Raw genomic sequence first — 13965 nt, forward strand, 5'->3', positions numbered from 1 at the left:
GCATACCTCCCCTCCACACGCCCCAGCACCCCAGGCCTGCCTGCCATCAGCACCTCTCCAGTCACCACAGGACACTCAGCCTTATTCCAAGGGCTGCCCCTGCCCAGGGCCTGTCTTGGAATGGGAAGTGGCTGCCTTCTATTCAAGCTTCATCTTCTTCATCTTCTGTTCAAGTCTTCATCTTCTCCAATGCCCACAAACCAGTGCATTGCCCATGTTTTACAGGTCAGGGCACTGAGTCTGAGAGGCCAAGAAACAGCTCTAATCCACAGGATACCCTTGCAGGAATTCAGGCCTGAATTCCTGTCTCCAGGGTCTAAAGCTTCTGATGTGAACCACCATACTGATCTGTGAAGTTCAGGGGAAGAGAAACAGGGGGAAGACAGGAGGGGGGTGAAAAGGGAAGCACTAGGGGTTAAAGTAGAGACAATTATATTCCGTGCATGTGTGATTATGTCAAAATGGCCCCAATATTCTATAGAACTATAATGCAGTAATAACATAAAAAAATGATTGTTGCTTTTGTCTCTGTGGGCCTCTGCATCTGTATTTCTGAATGGGTGTTCTTTGTTCTCTGTCTCTTGACGTTTGTGTGTGTGTGAACGGAAGGTGGGAGGCTCAGCCCAGTGCTGTGGTTTAATGGGGAGGGTACCTTGTGTCCCCCCGCCCCCTCCTGTCTCACACCATTTACCCCAAGCCTGGGTCTGTCTGTTCTGTTGCTCCCTGTGACTCCCTCTCTTGGGGGCATCCCACTGGCACACCACACCGTGGCTGCCTGGCCCTCTAACCTCCGTGTCCTCAGAGCCATCTGCTTTGTTGGCAGTTGGTTCTCAAGTGCCTGGCACAACACACAGTGTGGGCTCTGAATCTATTTTTGTTGAAGGAATAAGTATTTGTTGGACATACTAAAAAGGGAGGATGATACCCCCAGCACTAGGGAAGATGGTGGGGTCTCTCCTAAAGGCAGCTGGGAAGTAGGAATGGGAGGGTAGGAAAAAGTCTAAAGCCAAATTCTCCATCCCTTAGCATGTTTACAATTAGAGGATTTGTCAGAACATCATGTGCTTATTGGCAGGACCCAGTGGTCTGGGAAATTAAAAACTCAGGTATTACAGTGGTTGAAACTGCCATGGAAGATGCAGGTTCAAACCTAAGCTCCCTCTATCCCTTGGCCTCTCTGAGCCTCATCTCTTGCTTGTCAATGGGAACAAGGACAGGACCTAACAAGTGGAGTAAATCCTCATTTTATAGATGAGGAATCAAAGAGGGTAAAAGATGTCCTGCAGGTCACACAGCTATGAACAAGGTTTCCTTCCACTCTGGATCAGTGGAAGACTCTGACCCCTAAGAGGGAAAGTCAAGATCTCCAGCGAGCAGCCTTTGAGGGCCAGACATTAGCAACCCCCTACTCCAAAATGCACTCAGAATTTAAGAATGACACATCTCAGCAACAGCCTCAATAGGAAGGGGCCTGCACCTTTTCTCATGGATCTGTTAATGGGACCCTGTGGCACTGAATTAGAGCAAAATGGTGTCACGTCATCTGCTTCCATGAGGTATGTGATAAACTGGAATTGAAGTGCTCGGCACAGGGCCTGGCACACGGTAAATGCACAGTAAATACTAATGATAATGCTAATACATAGCTGCTATGATTACTGAAACAGCTGCAGCCCAAGCCCTCTTACGGTGATTCTCAGATGGATGGGTCAAGGAGCTAGCTGGTTCTTTCTGGGTCTGCTCCACTGCTCACAACACCCCCACAGATAAATGGACTCTCCTCTCTGGCCCTCCTCTACCCTGTGGGTACACAAAGTCCCCTGCCCATTACCCACAGGACTGGGCTGAGCCTCCCACCTTCTGTTCACCTTGGAGGGGTGAAAGAGCAGAGGCTAGGGTCAGGTCAGCCAAGGGAAGGGAGAGGAGGTGGGGCAGAGGAAGCCACCATGCCTGAGCCGCACTCACATGGCTGTCCTCCCTCCTCCTGTTTTCTGCATGCCGGCCAAGTGCTGGGAACCAGGGGTGCAGACTAAGTCAAGTGGGCTGTGCCCTTTGGTATATGAAATTCACTCCCCAAATATGAGGAATCTGGCTGAGAGGCTCCCACTCACACCTAGAGTCTCTCCTGCATGCAGATGAGCCTGAGCCCTCTGTGCAGTCCATCTGTCACCTGAAATACAGAGCCTCCAACAATCTGAAGGGGCCTGGGACTGCTGTCACAACCGAGACAACCATCCACATCTACTTCACAAGAGGCTCATCCCCCACAAAGTAGTACCCAGTGTAGCTGGCACCTTCCCCTCCAGGCCCAACTACCAATGATTGCCAGTCATGGCCATTGCCCAAACCACCTGGCAGCTCCCAGAGGAACTGTCCTGTCTAGGCCTCATTAAAGAAGGTCTTGTGGGTCTGTGCCAGGACCGGGCAACAGAGACCAAGAAAACCCAGACCCTGCCCAGCAGATCTTAAACTGATAAATCTTTAAATCTGAAGACATGCAGGAATAAGTCTTTTTCATGTTTGAGATGTGGTGGAAGGCTTGGCTATAGAAAGGAAATACCAAGAAAGGTTCGCATAGTTTAGTTTATTAAAGTGAAACACACAATATGGGGGAACCAGAACATAGTTCCCTGTTAAAATAATACATTTGAGGAAATGTTTCTCCAGCTATCACTGTAACTGATCAAGCATGTGACATTGTTCTTTTACAAGATATATAGTTCCTAACACTCATGCAGAGAAGACCGGATCGAGGACCTTACCTGTGCAATATGTTGTGTAGGGTGCCAGTGATCCAGTTGATTGCCTGTGACAAGCAGAGACAAAGAGCCCACACAGACATACATATTCAGTGTCTTGAGTTTTCTTTCAAAGAAAGTATTTCACACATCATGTACAAATTAAACACAAAGTCCAATAAGAGTCCTTTATTGCCACTGAAAAGGGGGGAAATGATTTACAATCTCATAACCAAAAGCAAGAACAGAGCCCTAGGGCAATTTGTTTCTGCAAATGCCATAGTCCCACGCGTTCCTGCCAGTTGATGGTGCATCCCAGTCACTGAGTCCCAAGACAAAGGTTGAACAAGGTCATGGGGTTGTGATTATCCACCCTGGAAGAAGCCTCTTTTGTTCCCAGATGCCGGAAGTGCTGCCGCTCTCCTGCTTGGTCAGTAGATACACAACACAGCTGAATACGAGGGGCTCAGGACTCTAAATAGTGCAAACACTTAAAAAATATACATTCCAACCTCCTTGCTTCTACTGGCAAACAGAGCCTCAAAAACTCCACCTAACTGGAATATGAGTGTGCTCAGCCTCCCAACTTGATCCAACGAGGTGCAAATGGGGAGCATGGAGGTGATTTAAATGGCACCTGTCCCAACAACAATACAAATAAATGTTTAAAAAAAAACCATGAGGCTATGTTAGATAAATACACAAAACAGAGCCTGGAGTGGAGACACAGCTCGGGAGATAAGTCCCAAGTGTAGCGTGAGCATCTGCAGAGCGCGTGCTGAACACGTTCTTCTCAGGGACCATGGTGGACCCCTCCAGGTGAGACAGGGACAGATGCTTCCAAAAAAGACCTGGCAGCAAATACCTTAGGTCCTGGAAGTTTCAGAAGAATAAGAGAACAGAACAGAATGAGGAATGGTCTGCTGGACCCAGAAAACTCAAAGAGTGTGGGCTGCCGGGCAGGCCACACTCTGCAGTTGTTCCATGCCCGTGGGCCAGGCTCAGTACCAGACAGTAAGAGCTACAAGAGGTGGGCCAACCCAGCCTCACCCCTCAGGAAGCAGACTCCAAAACAACAGCTAGACAGACAGACAGACAGACAAGCAGTATAGTTGGGTAAGTGCTAAGTTAAGCTTAACATTAGGCCCTAGCAATTTAAGAAACACCAGTGACTGCAGTTTCTTTTCCCCCCACCCCTTGGTGCCGGGGATTGAACTCAGGGGCTCATGCATGCTAGGCAAGCACTCTACTGAGCAACATCCCAGCCCAGTTGCATTTAAATTTAACAGTTTCCCTTGAATATGGTATAAAAATGGAGGCCCATCTACCTGGAGCTCCTGAAAATCTGTTTGAGGAGGAGGAGAAACAAAGGGAAGACAGCAACAGGTACAGATTGTGTGTGAGACTGAATGAAGTACAGAACATAACATTTCATCATGGTGGACAATAAAAAGCAAGTCAGATATTTGAAAAATGATCTTATAAAAATATCTACATTAAAATTTTAGCCTGAAAGCTATAGCTTCAATTTTATAAAAAGACAATCTTTGAAAGGATCTGGCTCAGAAATATACAAACATTACACAACAGATACCAAAGTAAGACAGCTCAGAAAGCATCTGAGGGGATATTGCAACTGGCTTGTCATGAAATAGAATTAAGTATTCTTATTGCATAGCAGAAAATGAGGTCACTTCATTTGCATAATACTGCAACTTTTGAGATGAAGAGATGCCATTGGGTACTTAAGAGAAATAACTTTGGAATTCACAAGCTGATTTCTACACTGTCCAAATCAGTATCCAAGTGGCGTCTAAGCTGCTTCTAACCTTGGGCCTCAATTCCATTTCCCCACCGCAATCAGATTCCAGATATGCCACTGGCAAAGCCGCTTTTGCAAGCAGTAGTGGCCACCCCAATGGGGGTGGGAAGGGGGAGATGTCACGTACCATGTGACCTGCACTGACTTAAAGTCAGTCTGATGTATCCACTGTGGGGAAAGAATAATACCTGGGGATAAAGAGACAGCAGTTTCAGGATGGCATCTGTGGGCAGCCACAGAAGAGTGGCTTTTTGGTAGTGACATGCCAGTGTCCTAGTCCCCATGAGAAAGGATGCATGAGGATGAAATAAACACGCCTCAGCAGCACTGCCAGCAGGGACAGCGCCTCCTAGGCAGGGAGATGCCAGGTGGGGCCAACAGCGAAAAACCCAAAGGCAGAAAACACAGCTGACTAGCTTTCAGGGGAGGGATCTTTCTGGGAAGATGACACACAAAAACTAGCCTTCCCCATGTAAGCACAAATGTCTAGCTTCTTGGTGGTGGGAGAGGGGATGGGAATTCGCCTCTCTTCTGATTGGAGGGCTTGTGTGAACAGCATACCTCAACCTCATTCTTACTACACGTACCGTCCCCCAAACAAGTTCTAGAACTTCTTTGGAGAGAGAGGAAGGACATTTGGAATAAAAAGCTTATTCTATCAACTTCCAACCCAGGGATAGGCAGAGCTCTGAAAATCACAGCCATCCCTGCTGTGAGACAAATCCCTGCTGGGTAAGACCAGAGCACCTAACTCAAGCATGCCTTGATTCCTCGGGAAACATCTTCTAGTTCCACCCAAGCTGTACTAAAATATCCTCTTACCAAGGCTATAAAATCTCCTGGGTACCTTGATGCTCTCCAAACATCTCACTGAAATAACACTTGCTAAATACTGGGAAGAGAAATTTCAACTACAGGAGTGTTGTACAGGAGTGCACAATAAATATACTACCTGGACATCAGGAAAGGTTAACCCAGCTCCTAAAGTGTGAGACTATTCAAGACACAAAACGTCAATGTCACAATTCCAACATGAATAGTTTTCTAGCTTGGAAACTGCATGGCTTCAAGGTTTTGTTTTGTTTTTTAGTACAAATGACCCCCTGCACCCTCAAATATGCCACTCCAGATGCTTGAAATTCTATCATTGATAATTCTGACCAATGACTTAGCAAAGCTCTCATCAAACTCCTCTTTTAAAATGCAAGTGTCCTGGGAAGAGATCTCAAATCTAGGGTCCACTGCCATCTCCCCCCTCACAAGGGAAGCAAAGAGGGAAGGTGTCCTGAAGGCTGAGGCACAAACCCTGAATTGGAAGGAGAGCACAAGAAAAGGGAGACAAGCACGAGACAGACCTGACCCTTGTCACAAAGTCCAAGGGCTGACACCAGTGGGTATACTCCTTGAAGTCCTTCATGGCCATCCGAGTCATATGACCCCAGCCAACACAGGGACAGAACTATCTCTGGGTTTGATGGAAGGGTGACCTGTTACTTATCCTCCAAATCAGAACACTTGTCAGTATAATTTGGTGCTGTGAATAATGAGACCCAGATGATAAGTATACATGGGGGCTGTCCTGTCCTGGGAAACCCAGAAGTCAGACCCCTTTCTGAGACCACTGTGGGCAGGGATTGAATCCTTACCACTTTGGTTTTTTATTTTTGTTTTTTTCTTGTATATTTTTTTCTCCAGTGTGATACCTGGGCTTCTCTGAAGAATTTGTTTTCCCTATGGAAGAGACACAAAATCTTCCAAACCCAGAATCCATGACATCAAAGATCAGAGGCCCAGATATGAAGACTAGGCCATTCTCACCTTCCCAGAGGAGAGCCTGAGGAAGAATGTCTGGCGAGGAGCACAGATTCTGTTTGCTCCCTGGCCTGGTACCCAGAGGACATGGCAGCTTCAAGAAAGGCCCAGAGCTACAGTAGTCAAGTCACCTGTACAGGTACGGTCAGAGGACTGCCCTGCCCTGGCCGATTACTCCTAGACATGCCCAGCCTATCCAAGTGGATCCCCAGAAGACAGCAGCTATGGCAGTCTTGGGGTTTCCATGGGACAAATCCAGAAGAGAGGTTTCTGTGATTTTGAGTTTTAGCATGGTGAAGGGATCAGTAGTAAAGAAATCCAGTGGGACGATCACACATCACACATCCCCACACCCCAGCCGAGAGAAACACCATGTTTTACACACACACACACACACACACACACACACACACACACGGTTCTCTGTTGTCCCTGTAGAAACAAGAAAAAAAGCCCAAAGGTGCTGCTGAGGCTGTCAGGAACTCCGCTGCTCAGGGTGGAGGCCAAAGCACCTTGGGGGAGAGGGAGGTGGGTCACCCGAGTCCACGCTGCGAGAGGCTGCACCGGTGGGAGAGGGTGCTGCTCACACCACCTCGGACCCTCCCAGTGAGTTGAATCCAGTCGTTACGGTCCCGCGGCTCCCAGTCACAGGCAGCACCTGCTCCTTCCTCCGTCTCTTAGCAGTGGGAGTTTGGGTCACAAGGACTTGTGGATCACAGCAACACCTAACATGAAAGGGGAAGAAAGTGATCACCTTAGCTTCTCCAAAGTTATTCAGAGTCCCAGGGAAGTCAGCCTAAGTCACAGCTGAGGGAAATGGGTACACTTTTTATCCAAATATGAAAGGGTTTGTGAACCTGGGCTCCCAGCACTCAGCTATTTCCCACTCTAACACCCAAGTCCTGGCAAGACATTTAAACCCACGGGCACAGTCCCTCAAACACTGCAGGTGGGTGGACTCATCCTACACCATCACAAAGATCATCCAGATCTGAGACATCTCAGCTAATCTGCAGGCAGCACCCTCATTGAGAATGCAGAGGCCCTGCACAGCTCTGTGTCTGTGTCACCACAGAGAAATGATTTGTGTCTGATTTTAGAAGACACTGAAATGAATTAGGAAGAACAGAAGACTGACTTAATGGAAGCAAAAAAAATATTGAATGTAACCCTAGCTCTGCCACCTATCATCCTGCACTGTGGCCTTAAGCCAAGTCCAGTCACCTCCTTACACCCAGTTCCCACACTATTTAATGTCATCTTACCAAGAGGCTCTTCCAGTGCTAAATTCTTTAAATTCTTTCAGCACCTAACTTGGTAAAAGGTGAAAGAGTACAACTTGGTGAATCCATGTGTGACCTACAATCTCACCGTAGTAGACTGACGCTACATGAAAGACACTGTAGACCAAGTCCTCTGCCACAGACACCAGCTAGTTACATGCTTAGATTCCCAGACTACTCTGCAGCTGGAAGTGCCAGGTGGTCCAGTTGAGGCCAATGACATTGTAAATGCAAGTCAGCCAGTGTTGCAGCCTGGATTTGTCCTCATCCTTCCTGGGATGCTTATGCAAGGTCAAGCTATGAGAAAGCTGGCAAAAGAAAATGGAGGGAGATACCTGGTTCTTCAGTGACAGACTGGGTCACCAGTGAAACTGTGGATTTCTTCCTACCTGAGACAAATACACTTCCTTTCTTATACAAGCAACAGTCTGTCAGTTTTTCTGGCACCTGCTGCTAAACAAAATGCTAACTTAAACAGTGTCTACAGGTAAGATGGTTATGGGAGGCTTGTTTTAACATTTTCTCACAACTGTAAATGTTCTGGTTGAAGAGAACATTGCTAAAAGAAAGCCCAGGATACCCCATAAGAGAGATTCTGCCAAAACATCCTTTCCTGGATAATGGTACAACAAAGATGCGTGGAAGCAGAGAATCCTGAGTCTGGAAAAAGGCATGCCATATGACCTTGACAACATCTCACCTCCACCCTGGACAACTCTTTCATAAGCTAGTTTTTGTTTTTTGATTTGATTTTTTTTTTTTTTTTGTACCAAGGATTGAACCTAGGGACACTTAAACACTGAGCACATCCTCAGCCCTTTTTATATTTTATTTAGAGACAGGGTCTTGCTGAGTTGCTTTACAGCCTCACTAAGCTGCTGAGGCTGGCTTTGAACTTATAATCCTCCTACCTCAGCCTCCCAAGCTGCTGGGATTACAGGCAGGCCCACCACACCCAGCAGGTAACATTTTTTTAAAGCAGGCTCCTGTATTGCTTTTTTTATATAAGCATTCTCTTTTGATTATAAAAGTAATATATTCTCATTATGGAAAATGTAGAACACAAAGAAAAAAATCTTTCAGCCTTTCACACAAAAACAACTGCCACTATCTTTTTGGATTATTTCCTAGCTTCTAATTTGCATAGTGATTATTTCTTAGCTTCACATTTGTTTACTGAGAGGTGTTCGGTGCCAGGCAGGCGCTGTGCAAAGCACTGTACACATATTATCCCATTTCATTCTCACAACAGCCCTCAGAGGCTCAGTGTAGTTTTGTTCCCATTTTACAAGTGATACAACAGAGGCTAAGTCAGACTGAATACCTGGTCCAGAGACCCAGGGCTAGCGGCAGAGCCAGGATTCAAGTTCAGATCTGACTCCATTATCCATTCCCAGACACAGTACCTGTTCAAGCCCACCACTGCCCCAAGGCAGAGCTACAGGACTGAACAGGGTACACACTGCCCAGCCCCCTTTAACTGAACTCCTGTCACAAATATTTTCTCATGACATTAAAAATACACTTCTGAAAAAAATAGCCCAAAGATTAAGTATTTTCCTTATGAAAGACATTAAGTAGTTCTTGGTTTTTCGCTAAATAATTAACACTCCAATAAATAACTCTCTGAATCTTTACTTTTCTGAGAATGTCCCCAGACTTTAAGACTCAATGGGGCAATGGGATTGAACACAAAATTACATGATTGTTTGTCTGCTTCCCACCTACATCTGGTGTAGGTAGAGAGTGAAAACAGGCACATGAAATATTCAGTACATGTAGGAAATTCTCACCAGCCATAGTGAAGCCCTCCCCTCTCATTAAGGCACATGTGGAGCCAAGGGGAGATCCCACCAGTGTTTCAAAGTCTTATCCTAGAAAACAGCCTGCTCATCTCTCTACAATTTAAGAAAGTGATGGTGCTGATTTTCATAATTAGCCATTGGAACAGAATCGCTCTAGGAACAAAATGCTTCTAAAATCTTTCCTATTTAGCTAAAACAAAACAACAACAAAAAAACATAATTTTTTCTCATAAGGTGAGAAAAAACCCTACAAGAGGAAAAAAGTGAAAGAAGTTCATTGCAATAGGAGCCTTGTGCTAAAAGAATGTGATAAAACCCTTTGGAGCCTGCCTGATACCAATGGAGTCCAGATGAGGAATAAATGAGAAAATGTTTATAAATATTCAGGATGAATATCTGGTACATTGTGTGTGCTCAATAAGTAAGTGTCTGGCCTAACTATTCCAGTTTCTGGAGACCAGATTCAGGAGCTGGACTACATCGTGGCTATACATTTGCTTGCCTCCCCAAAGAACCTGGACTTTTACAATATCAACCCTGATGTCTCCCCAGCCCCTGTACCTTAGCAAACCCCACACACACTCCACAAAAAATAGGTAGACTCCACTTCAGCCTACCATTATTCCTACTGACCTCTTACCCCAATCCTGAGCCAGGGTAGAAGTCAAACCCAAGACTGAATTCTGACTTTGCCATATGTTAGTTTTGTGGCCTTTGCCAAGTTAAACTCTCAAAGCTCGGTTTTATTATCTGTAAAATGGAAGGACACAGTCCCATTCAGCCTTAGGGTGGATGGAAAAGAAGAGGGTAAATGTGTACACTGTACCTCACACACCCTCCATGGCACAGAGAGGGGCTCCCAGCAAAGGGCAGTTCTTTGTGTCATTGTGACCCACTGTTAAGGATTGATGGAGCCCATCTCCTCCAGGTGGAGGTCCCGAACCTGCCAATTCTCAATTTATTACCCTGTCAGGTAATAAAGATGTACAGGGCATTCCACTCATAACTTGTGTGTACTTCATCTTGTATTTCCCCTGTTCTGTACAGATAGGGCTTATCTTTCCAACTCAACTTCCAGAGAGCAAGAACTGTACTTGTGCCACCTGGGAGCCTGGTACAAAATAAGCCAGGAATGGCAATGAAACTTGAAAGTGTTTTGTGGCAGCGCAGATCATTTGGAAGAAGCTCCCTGAAACACTACAATAAGAATGCTAAAGCTACATTCAGGTTCACAAGGGACAGGCTAATTATCAGCATCTTTCCTGGGCACAGAGTGAAGGAGTAGTAACAATGTGACAATTACCTGCCACCCCAGGAGGAGGCACTCAGTCCCAAGTTAAGCAAGCTCACATCTTCTCCTCCCCTCCCCAGCCCAGGGTGGGTGGAGCTGGAACACAGACCTGCATAGCTCCGGCCAGTACTCATGTTGGTTGGTAGCAGTGTCCACTTGTCCGTGACAGGATTGTAGTACTCCACTGAAGCCAGGTTGCAGGATCCATCGTCTCCTCCAACCACATACAGGAGCCCATTCACTGCACAGACCCCTGGGAGTCAAACAGAAGTCACCAGAGACATTAGGGCACCAAAGACCTGGATCTGCAGCAGATGCATGCTGGCTGCCCTGGAGGCTCATTCCCTCACACATGGTGGGACCACGGAGATCCAGCTCTGCAGGTCTGGGTTTGCTCAGAGGCGGCACATGCTGCCAACAGCCACTCCTAGGCTCTGAGGATCCCCTATCCTAACAGTTATTTCTCTCACTACCACACAGTCCCTCAGATGTTTCCTCCATCCCTTCTGATAGAGCATTGTGAGTTCTCTCAATGAATACTGAGCACCCAGCACATAGATCTCCCAGCCCCGCAAGCTGGAGAACAAAACAGTTGAGTGATTTTGTACACACGCTACTAATTCTCTGCTTGTAAGCCTTCCCCTGTGTGGTGCTAATAGCAGTGTCTGTAACCCCTTCACAAGACAGGGTTCTAAACTCACACACCATTCCCAGGGTTCAGGCTCCCCTCCTATCCTTAATGGGATTACTTAATGGGATTAGATTACTCCTAATCTCAGAGTAAGCCAGTTGCGGGGCAAGGTCTCAAGAAATGGGGACTAAAGATTAAGAACGTATAACTAAGATGATGCCCTAAAAAGTAGTGTTGGTATCAGCGTTGGTGAGGATACTCTCAAATATTAGTGAGAGAATAAAATGGACCGCCTTCCTGAATGCACAGGTGCTCCCTCTGACTCAAAATTCCACTTTTCACCTTTTATTATAAGAATAATTTTAAATATGTGCATTGATTTAACTACAAGAACCATTTACAATAACCAAACTACTACTTAGACTCTAAGACAAGAAAATAATGTAAACAAATTCAGTGTATCATAGGATGTTGATGAAAGATGGTGAAGGGAGCTTTTAAAAGCAGTTATAAAACAGTGTTATAGTGTGACTCCATATTTGTTATTAACAGAAATATCTATATGTGAATATTTGCATATACTCCTGTTTACATTTAAACTTTTTCTCAGAGTTCAGATCCTGCCTTAGGGTCTGTAATTCCCTGCTCATGTGGCTTAAGGTCAAATGCCAAGTTAAATCACAGCAGACTCAGGCAATGAGTAAATCAGTAAACTTCCCCTCCGTTTATACTTCCAACAAGTCAGCCACAAATGGGTTTAGCAAACAGGTAATATGAGAATGAAGGTAATAATTCTGCCTGAAAAAAACCTGTTTGTCTTTCCAGCCTGGGAGGGTGGGCTCAGCTGATGCTTTCCCAAAGCACAGAGGCATGACCAAAAGGACAAAACTCCAAAAGGAAATAGCTTGACAGGACTCTCAGGCTCCGGGAGATACACATCTAAACCCCCTAGGGAAGGAACAGGGGAAGGGAAAGAAAGGACAAGAGACACAGGAAATACGAAGAAGGGAATAAAGGAAGAGGTTCTCCTGGAGAACAGTCAAGGGTCCAGCTCTCCATGTAAGGAAGGAGACTGGATTCAGGTAAAAGTGAGAGTCGCCTAGCCAGGCAAAAGCAATGAAGGGACGGGGCCAAGTGCTTGTCTGGCCCATGTCCACACAGTGCTGCACTTAAGCCATTGGGCAGGGGCACTGGTGACAGTCAGAGGTTTTTTTATGGGTCTGTGTCAAACTGCATGCAGTAAAATAATCACCTTTCATGGGGGGACGAGGGGGATGACGACCCTTGTGCATCTAAATGCAGAGACCTGTGGCAAGTATTTTGTGTCCTGAGCTCTCCCCGCCCCTCACCTAGAGCCTGCCCAGCAGATGGATACTCCCTCCTTATTCAGTGTTCAAGCTCAGCTTGAGATGCTGAGAATCTCTCCCCTCTTCCTCTCATGGAGAGCTGTTACGTGCAGAGCGAAGAAGCCCGGGACTCCCACGTCCCATTACCTGCATTGCGTCGGCACATGTTCATATCCGCCACCTGCTTCCAGGTGTTTGTTCCAGGATCGTAAACTTCAACACTCTTCCTCACCAAGGGCCCATCATGACCGCCTGTGGCATACAGCTGTCCGCTGAGCACCCCAACCCCTGAAAGGCAGAGCGGTGTCCCGGCCTTAGGCTGGCTACAGGAACCAGACACCATGAGGCCTGATGTCCAGCCCCAGATGGTCACCACCAGCAGGTGACTTGGGGAGTGCTGTTTTATCTCCCTGGACTTCAGTGTTCTCATCTGTAAAACAGATACAATGATACCCTTCCCGCCTCCTCAAGAGATTGCCAAAGTGGAAATGTTGAAATATATGGCAAATATGACCCCATTCCTGTTTTAAAAACATAAATATATGCATATTCATATGTGGTAGGTAAAAAGCAAAAAAAAAAAAAAAAGACTGAAATTCACCCAAACATTCAAAGTAGTTATTTCTGGGGAGTAAAATCACATTTCTTTCTTTTTTGCCTACCTATAATGCCTTGCCTTCCAAAACTGTTGCATTACTCAGCATTGTAATAATCGAGTCAAAGGGTTAAAAATTGAAACTAGCCATGCAGTAAGTGTGCTAAGATCATTACCAAAGAGACCTCCCTCAAAGTCTTGAGCGGAAGCTGTTTTTCTGCCCACTTCTCTCCTGGATGCCAGAGGGCATTAGACCAGGCACTGAGCTGGCCAGCCTGAGGCATCATTTACAAGCTTCAGTGCAGCCTTTTAAAATCCTTTAATACAAGTCAAGGAGACAAAAATCAATAAAGGAGGGTGGTGGCACCTAGAAAGAGCAACTGGCCTGGTGACTGGGACACCTGGGTTCTAGACCTGCCTCTAATTCCTCCATTGGGTGATCCTTCCCTTTCTGGGCCTCAGTTTTCCCATTTATGAAAGAAGGGGGATGGAATGAGTCAGAAATGCCTGTGGACTACTCCCCTCGGTGGACAGGCTGCATCTCCAACAGCTGGGGGATTTCTGAGAAGGTAGGTTCTAGGGCTTCGCTCCCAGACACACTGGTCAAGAGCCTGGAAAAGTTCCACGGGTAATTAGGATGTG

General features: G+C 46.2%; 1 protein-coding gene across 2 annotated transcripts in view; it reads right to left on the bottom strand.

The window, feature by feature from the left end:
* Positions 1-7016: 7016 nt before the first annotated feature.
* Positions 7017-13965, bottom strand: part of Klhl3 (kelch like family member 3) — an 88076-nt gene continuing 81127 nt past the window's right edge. For both annotated transcript variants that reach the window (XM_027941128.3, XM_071611838.1), the window contains 3 exons: positions 12876-13016; positions 10861-11004; positions 7017-7097 (listed from right to left, as the gene is read on the bottom strand). In XM_027941128.3, coding sequence (XP_027796929.2) covers positions 7069-7097; positions 10861-11004; positions 12876-13016 — 314 coding nt within the window. In that variant the 3' untranslated portion in view covers positions 7017-7068. The remainder of the gene's footprint in view (positions 7098-10860; positions 11005-12875; positions 13017-13965) is intronic.

Source organism: Marmota flaviventris, chromosome 5 (assembly GCF_047511675.1).
Source record: "Marmota flaviventris isolate mMarFla1 chromosome 5, mMarFla1.hap1, whole genome shotgun sequence".
In the NCBI taxonomy this organism is placed as follows: Eukaryota; Metazoa; Chordata; class Mammalia; order Rodentia; family Sciuridae; genus Marmota; species Marmota flaviventris.